At 38.3% G+C, this 21,997-nt stretch overlaps 1 protein-coding gene across 4 annotated transcripts in view; it reads right to left on the bottom strand.

Moving 5' to 3' along the window:
• MACROD2 (mono-ADP ribosylhydrolase 2) overlaps positions 1-21,997 on the bottom strand; it is a 2,112,402-nt gene that overhangs the window by 623,608 nt on the left and 1,466,797 nt on the right. For all 4 annotated transcript variants that reach the window (XM_054468214.2, XM_054468215.2, XM_054468216.2 and 1 more), the window contains exon 7: positions 11,785-11,815. In XM_054468214.2, the coding sequence (XP_054324189.1) occupies positions 11,785-11,815 (31 nt within the window). The remainder of the gene's footprint in view (positions 1-11,784; positions 11,816-21,997) is intronic.

Genomic DNA, 21,997 nt, shown 5'->3' with positions numbered 1-21,997 from the left:
GGATGACTGTGGCCTCAAGCCTTAGGGTGTTGCAGAAACAAACTGCAATTGATCCCTCCAAGGATTTCTATGGAAATGGGCCAGAATTAGAATGTAATAAATGATGCAATTATGTATTCATTCTCAATGTATTGATTTTAGTTTCCACTGATGTATCTGAAAATTTTGCAAGGAGTTTTGGTACCAAAAAATGTAAACAATTGAGGTGAAGTCTAAATATCTAAATATAGTGTCTGACAACTAAAGATAGATCACTGTCTTTATGCCTTAAAAATTTCATACTTTCAAATTTGTAAGCACTCAGCATTATAAAGACATTTTAATAAAGTATATGCTATCAAAATTACCAAATATTCTTGCAAAGCAAGTACCCATTACGGGTGGCTGACACTGCCCCTAAACTAAATTATCTACGAGTGACCTGTGTGATTTAATTTTTTTTTATTTTCTCCTTGGGTGGTAAATATCTAGAAGTCCATCAAAACGTGATATTCCCTTCTTTCCATGTAATAGAATTGTAGTCAGATGTGTAGACCCCAAGCTAGACTAAATTTTCCAACCTCCTTTGCAGACGTTGGTCACAAGACCAATTTCTCTTAAATGGAAGGTGAGTGGAAGTGATGAATGCTACTTTGAGTAGAGGGACCATTAGATAGAGGGTGTGCTTGCCATATACACATCTTTTGCCAGAACCAGGGCAGGTGAGTAAATGAGAGCAATACCTTCGGGAAGGCATTGACACCATGGTAGATTCCTGGCTCCTTGAATGACAGAGTGGAACAAATCCTCCGCAAGCAGAATGCTTCCTGTTAGCAGAGTGGTAAATAAACATTTATATTCAATAAGCCAGTCTATTTCGGAGTCTTTTTGTTACAACAGTTTAACTTTACCCTAACTAATACAGTCTTGTTCACATACATTTCACAATACATTTTTAAAATAGTATCATTGACCAAAAAGGATTTGACATAAAAGTCATTGTCCTAAGAAGCTAAACACATTTGACTTCTCTAAGAACTGTCAAATTATTTTTGAAGTTCTTTTTGAAGAGGGCTATGTTTATTTACGCTTACCCTTTAGATACAAGTATGTACAAGGAGCAAGGAAAAGGAATGTCATTCAAGACTAGATGAGAAAAACAAGCAAGGATATAGAAATTATTTCAGTGATCAAAGTCCAAGTGTGGCCAATTCTTCAACACTCCAAAACAGTTCTTTAGAAAGAGCTTCTTAATAGTGCTCCTATTTTTCAAGGTACCTGAAAGATATTCCCAGAATTACTGCTCAATGGATTGACTCTGTAATTTCCTAGCATAGTTTTTCTATTTCCTTAAAAGGTTTAATGTTTTAATGTTTCGTCTATTCAGAAAATCATTTTTTAAAAATTATGGCATAACAATAAGTGATACATCTGAGGAAGGGGTGGGTGGGAATTCACTGATGCCTTCCAGGCTTCAATCACATTTTTACCTTGACACAACTACAAGGGAGTGCACATCCAAACCCTGGAAACAGTAGGATGGTTGTGATCTTTATTACTTTTTGAATCACTTAATTCTTTTTAATTTTTGCGTTCTTTTCTACTTATTTATTTTTATATAATTAGAGTGCCCACATACAAGTTTCTTCCATGCATATATTGCATAGTGAAACACTTAATCTTTTAATTAAGTCCCAAAATTGTTCATCTGGAACAGAACATCAGGAAGACTGACACTGGTTTCTCACTTCCTCTGCATTCCAGAAAAACTAAGTTTCCAGGATTTTCATCTCTTTTGTCAGGTCCCCTAGAGGAATCCCGCCCATGGGTTTCAGTGCCATTTTTATGTACACTGAACTAGCATATTTTGTAGTTGTTCACTTGAGACTATTTTCCAGAGTGAAGTTAGTCTTTTGGGCTCTTAGTTTGTTCTCATTTTAATATTAAAGACCTGGGTAGGGTACGGAGAGCATGAGAGGAGTCTGTACCATATTTTCTGGGATGTATGTGTCAATGTTTCTGTGCATGAGAAAGTTAGCTAAACTTGTCTATCCAAATGATAAGCACTCAGGGTTAGAAACAATTGAATAGCCAGAATTTTGCTGTCTGTCAAGTTGTCTCTCCACTGTCTCATAAGTGTTAGCTCATAAAGTGATATTCAAATGAGCTATGATAGAGATGGGCTTGGCCCCAGCACTGCATTTTCCCAAGGAAAGTAAGTTACACTGATTCTAACGTTACTTTGCTTTGCCAAGAATGATAACATTTCTTACAGTGGGAATAATTTGACAAGATAAAAAACTTAGGTTGCCAGAGCAGAGATTTTATGACAGTGAAAAGAGTCATCATTAGACCACCTGAGAGTAAGTTTTTAAAGCAAATGGAAATATCAAAGGGAAGAGAAAAAAGCCAAAGGAAGGAGGAGAGCCATTAGGGGGATAAAAGGAAGGGGTGCATATTTTTGTGAGTTTTGCTCTGGTTCCCAATGCATTACATAAGAGAACTCTTCCTTCCTCTGTAAATATGCACAGCAATAATTGTCACACCTTCTCAAATCTGTCAGCATTTAAAGCTGATGAAGGGCATGCCCTTGGCATTGCCATTGGAGAACGTCCTAATTTTTTTCCAAGTCATGTCTGTGAATCTAGACAGATGTACTGATAAAAATATTTGCCAAGTAGATATAAGGTTAACAAAACATTGCACTGGTCTCCTTTTTACCAGTTAGAAGCAGAGCAAACTTGAATGCAAATGAGGGATTCAATTAGAAAGTTGCAGCCTGCCAGCCTGTGGTGGATAGCAGAGAGAGACCAGGTGACCTGATAGAAACAGGCACTCCACATTGATAACAAAACTATATTGGATAAACACGAGAGCTGCTTCAGCTAAGCTATGCTGCACTTCAATTTTTCCTCACATTTACAGCCAATAACTCAATGTCTGAAATTCCTTCCTCTGTACATATGCCATGTCATACCTGGAAAGCAAACTTCAAAGTTTTTCTTTTTTTCCAGGGAAAATATTTTCCAAATTTTTAAGTACTCACGGAATACACTTTTCAGCCAGGACTCGATTTCTGTTAACTATATTGACTCTCATAAAATTGACTAAAATCATTTTTGCCATTCACTTCTCAGTAAAAATTCCATTGCTATGTATCATGTCTAGCCTCTTTTGTTAAACTTATTAGCATTAGAGTGTCCAAATCGGGCTCAAAGGGCAGAAAGCACGCATGAGATCTGAAATGTCCATCAGGGAGGTTCAGATCTGTTTAGAGACTGCTTTAGAGGCCAATGCAAAATTTTAACAGGAATCTAGGGATTTCAAGCCCTGAAAGCCTCATCTGTATCTATTTTTCCAAAAGTAGCACAGGGCTTTCTTTGGTATTTGACCAAACGAGGCTTTTCATCCTGAGTGTAAGCAGGTGGTCTGGTGCCCTGTGGAACCATCCTGGAAACATCACGTTGGAGTAGCAACAGTGCTCACTGAATGTCAGAGTGGAAAAGTCTGGCCTCTTCCAGGGGAACTTCAAAGAAGGCAGCATCTGCTCTCATCCTGTCTCCTCCTTAAATCAGGTTAATCACATTGAGGATATTCCTCAGGCTGTGCCTTACAAAAAGGCTCAGATGGTTTCACTGCAATTGATGGTTTGTGGCTATAGGGCTGCAGAGTGAGAGAAGGCTAGGAGAGCTTCTGCCAGGGTCCTGAGCACCCCCAAAGTACTGGCGCCTGGCTAGGTCCTCCAGACACACTGTGAGTGTGATGCTGAGGTCCGAGTTTCCAGGAAATGGGTATGCTCACTCTTGAAATTATCCTGTTATAAAATAATCTCAGTGATTAAATAACCAAATCCATTTGAAAGGTAGTTCTGCCATCCTCAAAATTTTGTTATAGCAGAACTAGGATTACAGTGGACTTATGGGGCATAAATCTAAAAGTGAAGGTAACTCCAAAGCAAACAGGTGTGTGAGAAATTGCAGCTACTGGAGAGATGGGCTGGGTCTGGGGTACATTGGGAGAAGTCAGAACAGGGCCTCCTGGATGGCCAGCTGACCTGTATGTTCCTGAGTGACCATTGTTCCATGGGCTGTAATAAACCACAAAGCGGTTCTATTTCAACTGAAGTAAAATGCTGTATTTAGTTTGGCTCTCTAACTGAATAAGTTCTTGAGTTTCCATTTTACCTTGACAGGGTGGACACTGCCATACGTACAAATACAAACTTCTAGTTTGAGAATGCCTTTTAAAAACACATTTGTTTTTCCTAGAATAGAGATGTCTGCCCATTAAGAAAATACCAGCTGGGTAGCTTTCTTTACCTGTTATTTTGCCAATCAAGAATTCTGTTTTCTATATCTTCAGTTAGGCAACAATTTGGGTTACAATCACTGCTGTCATGAACCAAATATTTGCTGAGCTTCTCCTACAGACACAGTGCTTTGCTAGGCACTGGGTGTGCAAAGGATATACAGAAGTGAATTCCTGCTCTTTAAATTCCAAACCGGCTGTGAGCACAGAATATATAAACAGAAATCTATGGAGCAACATGAGGAAGCAGTTGATAAGTGTCCTGACACAAATGCTAAAGAATTTCAGAAAGTATAATGACCACCGAGGCTTGGCTTACTTAAGGAAGACTTCCTGCAGATCAAGTTTCAGCCTGTTAAACAAATTTACATGAGAAAAACAAACAACCCCATTATAAAGTGGGCAAAGGACATGAACAGACACTTCTCAAAAGAAGACATACGTGTGGCCAACAAGCCGATGAAAAAAAGCTCAAGGCACTTATCTTAGACAAATGCAAATCAAAACCACAGTGACATACCATCTCACACCAGTCAGAATGGCTATTCTTAAAAAGTCAAAAAATAACTGATGCTGGCAAGGTTGCAGAGAAAAGGGAACACTTATACACTGTTGGTCGGAGTGTGAATTAGTTCAACCATTGTGGAAAGCAGTATGGCAATTCCTCAAAGAGCTCAAAGCAGAACTATCACTTGCTCAAAGCAGAACTATCACTTGACCTAGCAATTATATTACTGGGTATACACCCAGAGGAATATAAATCATTCTTTTTTTTTTTTTTTTATGGAGTTTTGTTCTTGTCGCCCAGGCTGGAGTGCAATGGTGTGATCTTGGCTCACTGCAACTTCCACCTCCCGGGTTCCAACAATCCTCCTGCCTCAGCTTCCTGAGTAGCTGGGATTATAGGTGCCCACTACCATGGCTAATTTTTGTTGGAATATAAAACGTTCCACTATACAGACACATGCATGTGACTGTTCATTGCAGCACTATTCACAATAGCAAAGACACTAAATGCCCATCAGTGACAGAGTGGATAAAGGAAATGTGGTACATATACACCATGGAATGCCATGCAGCCATAAAAAAAAAAAATGAGATTATGTCTTTTGCAGGAATACGGATGAAGCTGGAAGCTATTATCCTTAGCAAATTAACAGAGGAACAGAAAACCAAATACTGTATGTTCTCACTTATAAGTGGAAGCTAAATAATGAGAACTCATGAACACAAAGAAGGGAACTACAGATTCTGGGGTCTACTTGAGGGTGGAGGGTGAGAGGAAGGAGGGGAGCAGAAAAAGGTAATGGACACTGGGCCCAATACCTGGGTGATGAACTAATCTGTACAGCAAACTCTTGTGTCACAAGTTCATCTATGTGACAAACCTTCACATGTACCCCCAAACCTAAAATAAAACTTTTAAAAAATGTTTCAGTCTGCTTAAATGTGCTTGGCATGTTTCTGTTTGGGGCATGAGATAGACAACACTGGTGGTGATGGTATGTGTGAATTTGGTGTGTGTGCATTGGGGAAGAGGTGTTAAGGAGTAAGTTTCAGGAAGGGATCCAAGATTGGACCTCACTGTGCAATGGCAAGTTCTTATATTCATCCGATCATGTACATGTGGGTCACAGAAGATATAACCATGATGAATGGGTACCAAGAAATTTCTCAAACTATATTCTGAAGAAAACATAGACCAGAGAAAGGTGGAGGATATACTAGTTTCTATCATCAAATAACTTTAAGAACTGCCGCAAATTAAATCCCCCTTTTAAAGATGCAAAGGAAAAGGCATATATAAATTTCTTAGCACACCAATTTACATCCTTAGCACACCAATTTCCCTCCCTCTCACACATTTTGAAAGCACTAGTTTATGGAGATATAGAAAGTGCCCATTGTTTCAGGCTAGGAAGAGTGAACATCAATCTGCAAGCAATAGAATATGATCAAAGGCTCCTGGGCAGATGGGAAACATGCACCAAGTGGTATTTTAGAAAAACAATTCTAGTGAGATTTGGAATATGGAACAAGAAAGAAAAAGAGTGCAACCAGGAAATGATTCTAAAAACCTTCTCTACCTCCATTCTAGTATGACTTACAAAAATGTTGGGAGTTGTGTTTGCTTTGTAAAATTTTTCTTTTCAGCTATGGACCACTTTCTTTAAATAGAATATTATCTCAAACCCTAATAAAAAAAGATGAAAGAAAATTTATCTGGTTAATGAAGGAGGAGGAGGGCTTCAAATAAGAGCAAGAAAACTAGTCTGTAATACACAGATCCTGGGAAAGACTCAAGGACTAAGAAAGCTGTAACTTCACCAGGGACATATGAAATAATTTTCAAGTTGCATAATGCTGAATAGTCTATAAACCATAAATGCTATGGTTTGGCTCTGTGTCCCCACCCAAATCTCCTCTTGTAGCTCCCGTAATTCCCACATACTGTGGGAGGGACTAAGTGGGAGATGAGTGAATCATGTGGGTGGGTCTTTCCTGTGCTGTTGTTGTGACAGTGAATGGGTCTCATGAGATGTGATGGTTTTGAAAACAGGAGTTTCTCTGCACAAGCTCTCTTTTTGCCTGCTGCCATCCATGTAAGACATGACTTGCTCTTCCTTGCCTTCTGCCATGATTGTGAGGCCTCCCAGCCATGTGGAACTGTGAATCCAATTACCTCTTTCTTTTGTGAATTGCCCAGTCTCGGGTATTTCTTTATCGGCAGCATGAAAACAGACGAATGCAGGACATATGAAGTAATTTTCAAGTTGCATAATGCTGAATGGTCTATAAACCACAGAGACATAGCAATCTAAAGTTACTGAAACTGGAGGTTATGAAGCTAAAAGGAAAGCTAGGTTTCAGCCCCAGTGGGACTAACCAAAAGCAATATGGCACGCGACCTTTGTGGATATCAGTCGCACTTTTAAATTTACCAAAAAACAGAGGGGAAAGAGACAAGCAGCCAGGACTGCAGAAGTATTTTCTTTGATCTAGCACTGTGAAAATGACTAAACTTGCCTGGTGACAGCCCTCCAAGCCAGCTAATGTGACTCACACTATTAATGCCATGCCTGACAATCTTCACTATTTCCCTCCCATTCGCCACAATGGTGTACTGAACCAGTTATTATATTTTGAACCACATTACTCTCTCTAGGGTGAAATCCCTATTCTTCACAGATTAAAATGGACCATGATCCACTCTAGATTTTAGTTAGTTCTTACTGTCCACTCTGGAGACTCTTTTGTTTTTGATATTTAAAAAGTTTACTTTATTAATAATCAAGAAAATGCAAATTTAAACCACAATGGGATAAAATTTCACACTCAATAAATTGGCAACAATTTTAGAGACTGGCAATACCAAACACTGGGGAGGACAGGGAACATGGTGATCTTCAAATGGAGGGGGTAGAGTGGGTAGGAGTATAAATTGATTCAATCACTTTAGAAAACAGTTTGGTATTTCACAATACAGTTAAACATATCCATATAATATGACCTAACAATCTTTTTGTGTGTGTGTTTAAATTATTACATTGTGTGTGGAACAAATAAATATTATTATTAACTGAATGATGAATTGTTAATGAATTATAGATACATAAATATATCATAGATCTCATGAGATACTTGAATATTTTTAAGTTATGGCTACTGTATTGGAAAATGTGTTTTCTTCTGCTTTTTTGTATTATAGCGATTAAGTAAAATGCCTTTTTAAACTTTTTTAAATTTTATTTGTATTTCAATATTTTTGGGGGTACATGTGGTTTTTGGTTACATGCATTAATTCTTTGGTGGTAATTTCTGAGATATTGGTGTACCTGTCACCCAAGCAGTGTACACTGCACCCAATAGACAGTTTTACATCCCTCAAAGCCCTCCCACCCATCATCCTCAAGTCCCCAAAGTCCATGATATCATTCTTATGCCTTTGCATCCTCATAGCTTAGTTCTAACATCTAAGTGAGAACATACAATACTTGGCTTCCCATTTCTAAGTTACTTCACTTAGAATAATGGCCTCCAGCTCCATCCGCATTGCTGCAAAAGACATTATTTCATTCCTTTTCATGGCTGAGTAGTATTCCGTGGGGTATATACATACCACATTTTCTTTATCTACTCATTGGTTGATGGGCATTTAGCTTGGTTCCATATCTTTGCAATTGTGAATTGTGCTGCTATAAACATGCATGTGCAAGTGTCTTTTTCATATAATGACTTCTTTTCCTCTGGATAAATACTCAGTAGTGGGATTGCTGGATGGAATGGTAGTTCTATTTCGAGCTCTTTAAGAAATCTCTGTACCATTTTCCATAATGGTTGTACTAATTCACATTCCCACCAGCAGTGTAAATGTGTTCCCTTTTCACCACATCCACCCCAACATCTATTATTTTTTGACTTTTTAATTATGGCCATTCTTGCAGGAGTAAGGTGGTATCTCATTGTGGTTTTAACTTGCATTTCCCTGATAATTAGTAATGTTGAGCATTTTTTTCATATGTTTGTTGGCTGTTTGTATATCTTCTTTTGAGAATTGTCTATTTATGTCCTTTGCCCACTTTTTATGGGATTTTTTTTTCTTGCTGATATGTTTGAGTTCCTTATAGATTCTGGGTATTAGTCCTTGGTCAGTTGCATAGTTTGCAAATATTTTCTCCCACTCTGTGGACTGTCTGCTTGCTGATTATTTCTTTTGCAGAAGCTTTTTAGTTAATTTAGGTCCCAATTATTTATTTTTGTTTTTGTTGCATCTGCTTTTGAGGTCTTAGTCATGAATTCTTTGCCTAAGCCAATGTCTAGAAGAGTTTTCTTCCAGAATTTTTATGGTTTCAGGTCTTCGATTTAAGTCTTTGATCCATCTTGAGTTGATTTTTGTGTGAGGTGAGAAATGAGGATCTAGTTTCATTCTACTTGTGGCTTGCCAGGTTTCTCAGCACCATTTATTGAATAGGATATCCTTTCCCCAATTTATGTTTTTGCATGCTTTGTTGAAGATCAGTTTGCTGTAAGTATTTGGCTTAAATCTGGATTCTTTATTCTGTTCTGTTGGTCTATGTGCCTGCTTTATAGGAGTACCATGTTGTTTTGTTAGTTATAGACCTGTAGTATAATTTGAAGTTGAGTAATGTCATGCCTCCAGATTTTTTTTTCTTTGCTTAATATTACTTCGGTTATGCAGGCTCTATTTTTGGTTCCATATGAATTTTCGGCTTTTTTTTCCTAGTTCTATGAAGAATGATGATGGTATTTTGATGGGAATCTGTAGGAAGTATGGTCATTTTCACAATACTGATTCTACCCATCCATGAGCATGGGATATATTTCCATTTTTTTGTGTCATCTCTGAGTTCTTTCAGCAGCGTTTCATAGTTTGCCTTGTAGAGATGTTTCACCTCCTTGGTTAAGTATAATCCTAAATATTTTACCTTTTTTTTTTTTTTTTTGCAGCTCTTGTGAAAGGGATTGAGTTCTTGATTTGATTCTCAACTTGGTTGTTGTTGGTTTATAGCAGTGCTACTGATTTCTGTACATGGATTTGGTATCCTGAGACTTTACTGAATTCGTTTATCAGATTGAGGAGGAGCTTTTTGTGTGAGTTTTAGGGTTTTCTAGGTAAATGATCATATTATAGAGAACAGCAACAGTCTAACTTCTGCTTTTTTGACTTGGATGCATTTTATTTCTTTCTCTCGTCTGATTGCTCTGGCTAAAATTTCCAGTGCTATGTTGGAAACAAGTGGTGAAAATGGGCATCCTTGTCTTGTTCCAGTTCTCACGGGGAATGCTTTTAACTTTTCCCCATTCAGTATGATGTTGGTTGTTGGTTTGTCATATATGGCTTATATTACTTTAATGTAAGTCCCTTCTATACCTATTTTGTTGAGGGTTTTTATCATAAAGGATGCTGGATTTTATCAACTGCTTTTTCCGCATCTATTGACATGATCATATTGGAGCATCTAATTTTATGGTCCTTCCCTATTTTCCTTTGCTTTTCTGTTTTCCTTTCCCACCACTCCCCTACTTATAGTATACCATATATATTACATCAATTCCCTTTTTGAAGCTCTTAACACATTACCATAAGATTCTCAGAAGTAAAACATACTTCAACTCTCTGACAAGGTAATAAACATAGAAAATGATGTATATAGTATTGGTGTAGGCATTGGGTTTTTGTTTATTTGTTTTTTTGGCAAGGAAAATCAAGATTGCAATGAAAGAACATTCTCATAATAAAAACCATTTCTGCAATGAAGTTTGGTTTGACTCTAGATAAGGTGAAATAAAGAGTTAGGGTATTTGCCAGGCATAACTTTGTACATAATACTTCCTTTAAGCAAATATTTAAAGTTTGTTATTGGGCATTTGTGAGGCAGAAAGAATGGCCATGATGGGGATAATTGTGCAGATGGTCTAGTTTAGCCCCCTCCAGCCCAGTGCTCATCCTATTTCCACAAAGACAGGCTATAGGGGAATCTGGAGAGGAAGAAGACTTAAATTGAAGGAAGAAACCTTAAATTTTTAAATAGTGTGACAAAATTCTTTCCCATTTAATTTGGTTCAGGTCTACATTTCCCACTTTATTTTGCTCAAGACCTTCAAAAGAAATACCAGATTAAGAAAAAAAATAAAGCTCCTACCTTTGACATCGATCTAGGTTGTCCTTCATTGTAATAATGAATTTAAAATATATACATATATATTAGATTTTTACATATTTTATGCTTCAGCTGACAGCTTCCATGTGAGAAGTGTAAGTTCAGAAAGAATGTAATCTATTTTACTTAGATCAGAAAATCTTTAACATTATAAAACAGACTTATTAATGGTCTGAAAAAAATTATAAAAAACGTTCTTGTAGGTAGGTGGAAGAATATTTAGAGAGCTTTAGGCTAGCGAAAGCAAGTGATTAAAAAACATTTTGCTTCCATCTGTAAGTGAAGCATTCACTAGTTAAAACAATCCATCACTATGCAGAAAAAAAAATTTGCAGTTTATTAAAATTCTTCATATTTAGTAAAAGTCACTTCTTTGGACTTTTTTAAAATTTGAAAACAGATATATGCATATGTATGCATTTTAATTTTTCTATTATTTTGTAAATAGCAACAAAATAATGATACTGCTAATCTCTATGTACATTGTGCTTTCTACTGAGAAGAAATTTGATTTCATTAAACAAAGCAATATTAGAGGTCAATCCTACTAGAACCAAATTTTTTGTTTAACGAAAGACATCAAGCCACAATGTATCAAATAATTTCATATGATACCCAATATAACCAAATTCAAGAACACAAAAGAATCTGAATAGCCTCATGACATTCTTTAATGGGATTTGATGAGCATTTTTAGTCTCTTTAAATCACAGCAAAATATATTCATCAGAGAACCTCTTATTTTTTCACTTAATCTCTGCATTTAATGGCAAAATAAAGAAATACAAACATCATCAAAAGCTGTATCACTTACCATAAATGCCTGTTGAGATGCAGGGAAATGCCTGTGAATAAACCACAAAAATAACAATGAATATTAAAGAAACAACTCTACTTAACATCATCTTTCTCAACATCTATTTTGCTTGATAATGGGATGCCCTCTACTTACATATTCAGAGCTATGAGTTGGAGTAGGGGACACTGGAAATGGGGATATTTGATTAACTGGTAACTGTTCCCTATCAGCAGTTACATCAGCTCACAAGAACGAACTGCTAAGTTTTCAGGAATCTTGTGAGGCAACTGTTAAACAGTTATTATTAAGAAATTAAATTATATAAACCTACAATGAAATAAATTATATCAAAACACAGATAACCAATAGTCAGAACTCATCCCTTTCTAATTACTTCGCACATTTGACTATTACCTATGCTCTTGAGATTATGTATGTCTGTCGTATGTGTATGGTGAAATACTACACAAGTCTCTCTTTCCATCCCCATGGTACATGACGTCACATCAGTTGCTTAAAATCTGAAAACATCAATTAATATTCATGACCCATATTGTGGGACAGTTAAAACCACAGACTGGCTATGGATACACATTTTAGGTAAAATTCAACAAAAGCATTCTGTGAAAATCAATCAACTATTTAGAATGTAAAATAAAGAGTATTACATATATTATTATTATTATATGTAAATTGTGTGCTACATGTTCTTTATGTCAGTACAATTTAAAAGAAGCTTATATAATATATACCCCTTTTTTGACAGCCAGTCTTTAAACATTTACCAGCACAGTACTGCTTATGCCATATTTTGCTTAGCAGTGTTTAGAGAATTTGATTGAAAAAAATGAATTGACAAATATAAATGTATGTTTTACTCTAAATTAGGCTTTCTAGCTATAGAGAGTGGTCTGGGTGTGGCAAGTTTCTCTGCCAATGGATTTCTGTGTAAATTCAACCAAGTTGTTTTACTCTTTCTGGTCTGTATTTTTCAATTGTAAAATGAAGATAATGCCCACCATACAGAAATGTGCTGTGGACTGTTGGTGGGAATGTAAATTAGTACAACCTCTACAGAAAACAGTACGGAGATTTCTCAAAGAACTAAAGATAGAACTACCATTCCATCCAACAATCTCACTGCTCAGTATTTACTCAAAGGAAAAGAAATTATTACTTTTTTAAAAACCTCCATTCCTACATTTATCACAGTGCTATTCACAATAGTAACAATATGGAGTCACCTAAGTGTCCATCAGTGGAGAACTGGATAAAGAAAAGATGGTAGGTGGAATACTACTCAGCCACAAAAAAGAATGAAATCATGTGTTTAGCAGCAATATAGATGGAACTAGAGACCATTATTTTAAGTGAAATAACTCAGTCACAGAAAGACAAATACTGCATGTTCTTATTTTTAGTGGTAGCTAAAAAATGAGTACACATGGACGTAGAGAGTGGAATAATGCATTGAAGACTCAGAAAGGTGGAAGGAGGCAAGGGGTGAGAAACTACCTGAAGAGTACAGTGTATGTACACTGTAAGAGTGACGGTTACACTAAAAGCCTAGTCTTCACCATTACACAGTATATTCATGTAACAAAAGTGCACTTGTACCCCCTAAATCTATAAAATAAAAAGTGAAGAAAGAAATGTGCTGTTGGAATTAATGACAGAATTTTTTTTTAAGTTACTGGCACTATGCTAGAACCTAAAAACTGCAGCTGCTATGGACCATAATAACTAACATTACTATTGAGGTCAATAATAATAAAAGATCTAAGTCCTTTTTGTTTATATCTTTTGGCTAAATGTGTACTGCCTTTTATTTCTATTAACACTATTACATAGCCTATGTTTGTTTATTCCCTTTGCATGACGCTCTATTAAAAACGTCAAAATTTATGTGATTTTGTTTGAGAGAGAGTACAAATTGACTTTGTTAGGCTCAACCGTATGTCTGTAAAATGATATATGCTTTTTTCTGCTCCTGTGGAAGCCTTTACTATTAATAGTAAATTCTACTGTTTATAATGAGAAAGTAGAACAGTTTCTGGAACATCGTAGCTGCTCTTTTTAAATTAAATTTATGAGTCAATGCTTTGATTCCGAGGATTCTTGAGGTGCCAATAATATCTGAAAAATGTTCTTAAATGACTTAATCATTCAATGATACAGATCATGAAGCAACAGTGTAACACAAATTCTGAAAGTGTTGTAGTCTCTTTACAGGCGTTCACCAACACTACCAATAGGTGTTACTCTCCGTATGAAAATCAACTGCAAGCTTACTATATATTTGTTATGATTAGAAAGGACTCAGAGTTCAGGAATAGTCTACTTCAAAATACAAATCAGAGAGGATTCAGATTCAGCCCCATATTTGTGCCATGCCAGTCATGTTCCACTGTACCTTTTAAGTAGGATAAAAGTGAGTTTACAGCTTGAGCCCCAGGAATTCCATGGGAGCAAACTGAACATGTGAGCATCATGTATCTCATGTCTGGAGAGAAAAAAAAATGTTTGAGAACCTCTGCATTGAGCCCTCAAGGTGTAGGGAAGGCAAGATTTTACCTCTACCTTCTTAGAGTTTTTCAGTTGTGGCTGATAATTAAATTGACACAAGACAGATCCACAAGAAAAAAAGTACAATACAAATGTATTTAATTCAAGTTGTATGTGGCATTGGAGGCTTCATAAGAAAACGACGACTGAAAGATGCAGTGAAACACATACACTAAATTGGACAAAGAGTAGTAGATTATGAAGATGTGACAAGGTAAAGGGGCTTGGGCTAGGGTAGTTAATTGGGTGAAGTGACAAGAAAGACAAAAGTTAGTTTAACGAGGTGTGTTTGGACAGATTTCCAGTGACCTCAACTTCCCATCCTTGATGATAAGAATGACACTTTTCTTCTAGTACAGGGAGGATATCTTTCACGTGGAAATTTTATCTCCTGCTTTTAAAAAGGACTGCAAGAGTGTTCTTCTTGCACCTGCCCTTTTTTTAAGTGCCTTTGACTCAAAATAGTCAATGTGCCAGAGGGGCATATTTTTGGCTTGTATATTCTGAACTCTTTCAAAGGGAAAGCCAGAAGATAGCAAAATGTTTTCAACAAGATGGCCCACTTTAACTCACATCTTGGTGTCCTTCCAATTCATAACGTGGGGCAGTTTACTGAACTACTCTGAGCACTGCTTTTTTCTTTAGTAAATGGTAACTCTGAGGCCTGCCTCAAAGGGTTTGTAGGAAGAGTAAGAGAAATAAAGAACATGAGCATTGTGTCTGAGAAGTAGTCATATCTTGATTAGTGATGACTCCTGGCATGGATGCTGTGATGTCCACCAGGTTCTGTTGCTCCAGAGTAAGGCTTCCCAACCTCAGCACTATTAATATTTTGGACCAGATAATTCTTTGTTCTTGGAGGCTATGTGCATTGTGGTAAGTTTAGCAGCACCCCTGGATGCTACCAGCTAGATATCAGTAGCATCTCTCCAGTTGTACTAATCAGAAATATTTCTAGACACTGTCAAATGTTCCCGGGGGAAAAAATCACCCCTGGTTGAGAATCACTGACCTGGAGTCTAGGACCTAGAACCCAGCAGACAGCCTTCAACTATCAACCTTTTCAAGGACTGCCTCAGCTATAAAAAGCCACCTCACCCAGAATCATGCTCCGCCCAGGACAGTTCACACCAGTAACTGATCAATGAAGTGGTACAAGGCCTGGCCACCTTGGCTCATCAGTACAACACTGAAGGGTGCTTCCAGCTTCAGAGTTCCTCACTGTGTCTGTAGGGTCCATCACTGGGTCCACATCCAGCTCACCTTCTCCTTCAGCCTACTCCTGCTTCCTCTCTCTCTCTTCCCCAGGTATTGATTTAAGGGCACTGCTTAATAAACATCTAGCATTCTAACCTCTGTCTTAGAGTCTGTTTTCTGGGAACTGATCTGGGCTAACTCCCTTTCGCTCCCCTCTTAGATCCAGCTATGTGAATCTTTCTCCCATCAGATCTAGCAGAAGAAAAACATACTGCACAGTTAATGACAAGTTTCATTTGCCTTAGCTCTCAGTTCTATCTTGGAATCAATCATGCAACTTAGTAATTGAGTCTGAATGTACCAACTGCCTTGTCTGTATTAACAAGGACAAATAGTTTCATCTGGAAATGACATCGTTGCCTTGAATGTGAAAGCAAATGGTAGTGTAATGGAGGATGACTTTGGTAATATTATTGCATTAATTCAAACAAAAAGGCAATCATAAAGCAGAGATGGAAATAGAGTATCATGGAAAAAATTCATTTTATGTAAAATAACTTTGCACAGAATTCATCTAAACTAAGCCTACTCCATTAATCATTTTTTATTACTCAGAGAGAGAGAGAGACAGACAGACAGAGAGAGACAGGGAGAGAGAGATTGAGAAAGAGCAAGTGAACAAGCAAACTAACAACTTTTGCAGCACATGGTTTGTGTTCTCTGCCATAATAAACTTCTGATGGGGTCATCAGAAGTGAGTAGCGTGAGATTTCTTTATTTCAAAGCTGCATTTAACATAACCACCTTCCATGCAAATACTATCCCATGGAGGAATGATAAATTGTACCAAAATCCATGCCAGGTGTTGCACATAACTTAGCAATCACCTCTAGAATTTGGAGAATGACATTAGCAACCCAATTTGTGAGCCTCCAGATTCTCCTTTCAGCAAACTTCAGTAGCAATATGTCTCCATGCTAATCAGGCCTGAGCACCCAGCCATCAGAAATTCTAGGGAGACAAAACAAAATCATTTGAGGCCGAGGCAGACAAATCGCTTTAGAGCAGGAGTTAGAGATCAGTCTGGGCAACATGGTGAAACCCTGCCTCTACTTAAAATACAAAAAATTAGCTGGTCATGGTGGCACATGCCTGTAGTCCCAGCTACTCAGGAGGATGAGGTGGCAGAATCACCTGAGCCCAGGATGTTGAGGCTGCAGTGAGCCATGATTCCACCACTACACTCCAGCCTGGACCACAGGAGTGAGACCATGTCTTAAAAAATAAAAATAAAAATAAATTTGACTCAAGAGTGGAGAATTTTTTCTTATGTGAAATTATAGATTGGGCCACCAAGTGGGAAATACTTTTATAGCCCAACATGTTGGTATCAAGCAGATTGGCAAAAACACTGAAATCCTTAAGGCTGTAGACTCTGTCTCCCATTCCCTTGAGAGTCTGTCTTCATTTCTTCCCTTTCTGTCTAAGTAATTTAAGGGTAAGGAAGGAAATGCTCCTCAGCCTTCTCTGTCTTGACCCTAACAGTGTATCAAAATATACACAATAAACCCTAAGCCATCATCCCTACCACTTGCTTTTCTCTGACCCTTGATTCTCGGTTTAGGCATTCTTGCAAAGTGGGAATTTCTTTCTCTCTTGCTTATCCATCGTCATCCCATCCACTCTTACACAGCAGTCTCGCAGTCTGGGTAGAAATGACTCCACCTTCAGCTCCATAGGAAGGGGCTGACTGGCCTAAATAAGCAGCATACCTTCCCCTCCATAGCCACAAGAATAGAAAGATGAAGAGTTTATTGACCACCATTGACCTGTTGGTGTAAATTAACTGTAAAGTGCTCTTAACCTCTAGAATTTTTCAATTGCTTAGCCAACACATTCCTTACTGTTTAGTCAGTTTTAGTTAGATTTCCCATTATTTGCAAGCAAAACCATGCTACCTGATATACCTTCCATTTAAGAGTTTTTAATTATATATCACATTTCACTGACTCAAGCAAGCTGTCAATTGTAAGAAACACCATTATTTTGTGTTACTTTGTGGACCACTAAGAAGAGAAAGCTCCACCAGTTAAAACATAACACGTTTTCTTATCATTTAGGATTTTCATTGCATACTCATTGAAATTGCTATTGTTGATTTGTGTAGATAATTTTTAAGCACATCTTCCTCTAGAGCATGGATAAAAAGGAGATAAATTGTTTGTTTCCTAAAACTTCCTCACATTCAGGATCCAGTACTTATGAATCACTTTTCAACTCAGAGTCATAGATAGGAGTTTTCCACAGTTTTATCCTCATACCCTCAAGAATGATGGTGTTGCTCCAGTCCTTAATGACTGACCCACTGTTGGCTCTGCACTTTTCTTCCAAATCACTGCCACCCTTTCTGAAAGTTTTGTGGGTAGCTCTTTCTTTTTTCATGCCAGAGCTTCCAACAAAGGGTTTCAGACAACAGCCAAGACACATACCTCCTCCTCAGGTGGCCCCTAATTGGTTGGTTAGCTGAAAGTCAAGGGATTGCAGTTGCCCAGCCAATCCGCCAGAAATGACGACCAAGTGTGCATGTGTACAGGCAGAGAAGCTTCATCACAACGATGCGTGATTGTAAAACACCCCAAGTATAAGAGTTATCCTAGTTCAAACAAGTTAGAATATGAGAATATGTGCATCTTAGAAACAATGAAATTCAGAATACCATTCTTTTCCTTCTTTTTCTTTTCTCAGAGACAGGGTCTCACTCTGTTGCCCAGGCTGGAGTACAGTGGTACAGTCCTAGCATACTGCAGCCTCAAAGCCCTGTGCTCAAGCCATCCTCCCTCCTCAGCCTCCTAAGTACCTGGGACTACAGGCATTCGTCACCACATCTGGCTAATTTGTTTTTATTTTTTGTAGAGATGAGGTCTCACTATGTTTCCCAGGCTAGTGTCAAACTCCTGGCTTCAACTGATCCTCCTGCCTTGGCCTCCCAAAGTGCCAGGATTCCAGGCATGAGCCACTGTGCTTGGCCCCACTCTTTACATGTTGGTTATTAGCATAGTGGGTTGTGCCACCATGCCCTTAACTGGGGTGCAGTATATACTTCAGCATTTTCAAACCATGGTATGCCTAACTCTAGGAGTATGAAAGATATTTTGAGGTGGTAAATAGATGGACATTACCCATTTAAATGTGATATTTACATTTTTCCCAAGTCTTCATCCCTCCTTTTACACATACCCTTTACCATATAATTTTGCAGTTCCTCTGCAATAGACTGAATGTTTGTGTCCCCTACAAGATTCACGTGGTGAAGCTCTGGTCCCACTGTGATGGTGCTTGGAGGTGGCGCCTTTGGGAGGTGATTAGGTCATGAGGGTGGAGGCCTCATGAGTGGGATTAGTGCCACTAGAGGACATTAGAGGCCAGAGAGCTACCTAGCTCTTCTTTCCACCACGTGAGAATACAAGGATAAGTTGGCTGTCTGCAACTTGAGCCCTGAAAGAGGGCTCTCACCATAACCTGACTATGCTGGCACCCTGATCTTAGATTCCCAGCCTCCAGAACTGTAAGAAATAAATGCTTGTTGTTTAAATCACAGTCTATAGTAATTTGTTATGCATCCTGAACGGAGTAAGACACTCCAGGAGGGGAGTAGTATGAATGCAATGTTGTGTCCATCCCCTAAATCCATATGCTGAAACTTAATTCCCAATATGAGGGCACTAGGAGGTGGAGCCTTTGGGAGGTAATTAGGGGATAAGGGTGGATCCCCTCCCTCATGAATGGGATCAGTGCTCTTACAAGAACAGACACGAGGAATATTATCTCTTTCTCCACTATATGAGGCCACAGAAAGAAGACAGCAGTCTACACACCAGGAAAAGAGCTCTTGACAGACACCAAACCTGCTGGCACCTTGACCTTGGACTTCCCAGCCTCCAGAACTGTGAGAAATAGAAGTTATTTAAGCCACTCAGACTATGGTGTTTGTTATAGCAGCCTGAGCTGACTAAGACAGAGGGGATATATTTTTCTTCATCCCGCTGATGATAGACTTGAGCATGTGACTTGATTTGGCCAATGGGATAATAATGGACATGACATTTAGGTTTAAACTTTTGCACTCCTGTCTTTGGAGGAGAACAATGAGAAGACTATACCATAAGAACATGCCTCATGTAGCTGCTGGTCCAGGGAGGCTGACAGACAAGTGGAGCAGATGTAGTAAACTCAGTCTTAGATCAGCTGTGCCCCAACCAACCCACAGCCATGTAAGCAAGAAATGCTTACTATTGCACATTACTGAGTTTTTGAGTGGCTGGTTATACAGCATTACTGTAGCAATGGCAATGATATAACTATGCGAAAACTATAAGTTATTATAATCTATTATAACAGGTAATGCTTGTTTTCCATTTATGACAATGATACAAAATTTCCTTTGAAAATAAAATTGCTTAAAGAGTCAATTAGAATATTAGGTAAACCAGAAGATGGAATGTAAATGACCAAAGTTAGGAAAATACCAACACAGGAAATAAAGATTTGACATGGAAAGCACGAGCACAGGTCACTCTCTAGCTACAGGTCTGGCAGCCAATGGTATATCCCCTCAGCACCTCTGTATCCCCATCTATAAAAGGAGCAGAGCTGGGCTAGATGGCTTATTTGGCTACTAAATTCTGTGATGTTATGAAACAGCCTCTTATCCTTCTCTATAGCTCAAGATAAAGGTGATAGAGAGACAGGCAATTTTACAGTATCCTGAATGCCTCACAGTGTTTGGACATGGGAGGCAGCAGCATTGCAGCAATAATTGTTGTCATTTCTTGAATTACTGAAATGTGCTGAGCACTGGGCTCAGAGCTCTATGTGCATTATCTGATTCATTCCCATGAAAAAGCCTGTGATCAAAAACAGATTGCCCACTTTCTATAAACATGGAGAAGAGAAGAGCTAAGAAAGAAAACTTGTCCAAGGTCACAGAAAGGAATACTAAAGGATTTCTTTATCTCGTATAAAGAGTAATTGATTCTATTTTTTAATTACACAAATAATACATGAATACAAGGCTCAAACAAGACAGGTATAGGCAGATCTCAGTGAGAAAAGTTCTCTTACAGCCACATGCTTTCTCTCCTCTAATTCACTGAGAACACCCTCCTTGAGGCCATCACTGCCAAGAGTAGAGTAAGAATCCTTCTGCTGCATTCATTTAAAGACTAAATAGTGTCACGTCCTCTTCCTCATCTCAACCCTGTAATCACCTCTCATCATACTTTAATAAAATTCAAAATTACAACCATAACCTCCAATCCTCGCTTCCTTAGCCCCTCCCTTCCACTTTTTCCCTGCTCTTGAGTTCCAGCCACATTGGTCTCCTTTTGTTCTTCAAATGCACAAAGCATGATTCTGCTTCAGGGCCACTGACCTTGTTGTCACCTCGGTCTGGCATACTCCATTTCCCAAATACTCCCTGGTTTTCTCCCTAGTTCCTTTTAGATCTTTGATCAAATGTCACCTCCTTGAAGAGGTCTTCCTAGCCTCCAGCTAAATTACTCTCTATTGCTTAGCCTGCTTTGTATCTCTTTACAACTCCCACCACCACTTGACACACAGTTGTTCGCTTGCTCACAGTCTCCCCAACATCAGTTCCCTCTTTCCTGAGTTGCAAACTCCCAGGAAGACCTTTGCTTTCTTTATTGCTGTATCACCAGCACCTAGCATGGTGTCTGGAACTCAATAAATATCTGTTGAGTGGATAAATGAATAAATGATTAAGTTATAAGATCTATACAAGCATAGCCATATTTTTCTTCTATACGAATTGGAGCTTACATTGGTTTTTATGTTCTGGAACTTGCCTTTTTTCATGTAGTAGGTCTTAGGAGATCATTCAATGTCAGTGTATATTGATCTATCTCATATGTTTCTAACAGCATATTTTAGTCTATAGTATGATTACACTATGTTTATTTAACTACTGCCACATTGATGAATATGTAGGCTGTGTGTAAATTTTGCTGTAACATGCAACCTGGCAACCCATATTCTTTTTGTTTTGTTTTGGTTTGGAGACAGGGTCTCACTCTGTCACCTAGGTTGGAGTGCAGTGGCAGGATTATGGCTCACTGCAGCCTCAACCTCCCTGGGCTGAGGTGATCCTCTCACCTCAGCCTCCTGAATAGCTGGGACTACAGGTGCATGCCACCACACCTGGTTAATTTTTGTTTATTTTGTAGAAACAAGGTCTCACTATGCTGGCCAGGCTGGTCTCTAACTTCTGGGTTCAAGCAATTCGCCTGCCTCAGCCTCCCAAAATGCTAGAATTATAGGCATGAGCCACCGCACCCTTGTGTTTTTTTTAGAGGAAGGATGGCACTCTATTGCCCAGGCTGAAATGCAGTGGCACTATCACAGCTCACTTCGGCCTCAAACTGAAACTATTAAACTTTTCCCACCTCAG

This window comes from Pongo pygmaeus, chromosome 21 (genome assembly GCF_028885625.2).
Source record: "Pongo pygmaeus isolate AG05252 chromosome 21, NHGRI_mPonPyg2-v2.0_pri, whole genome shotgun sequence".
Lineage (NCBI taxonomy): Eukaryota > Metazoa > Chordata > Mammalia > Primates > Hominidae > Pongo > Pongo pygmaeus.
This window is presented reverse-complemented; position numbering and strand designations above follow the sequence as displayed.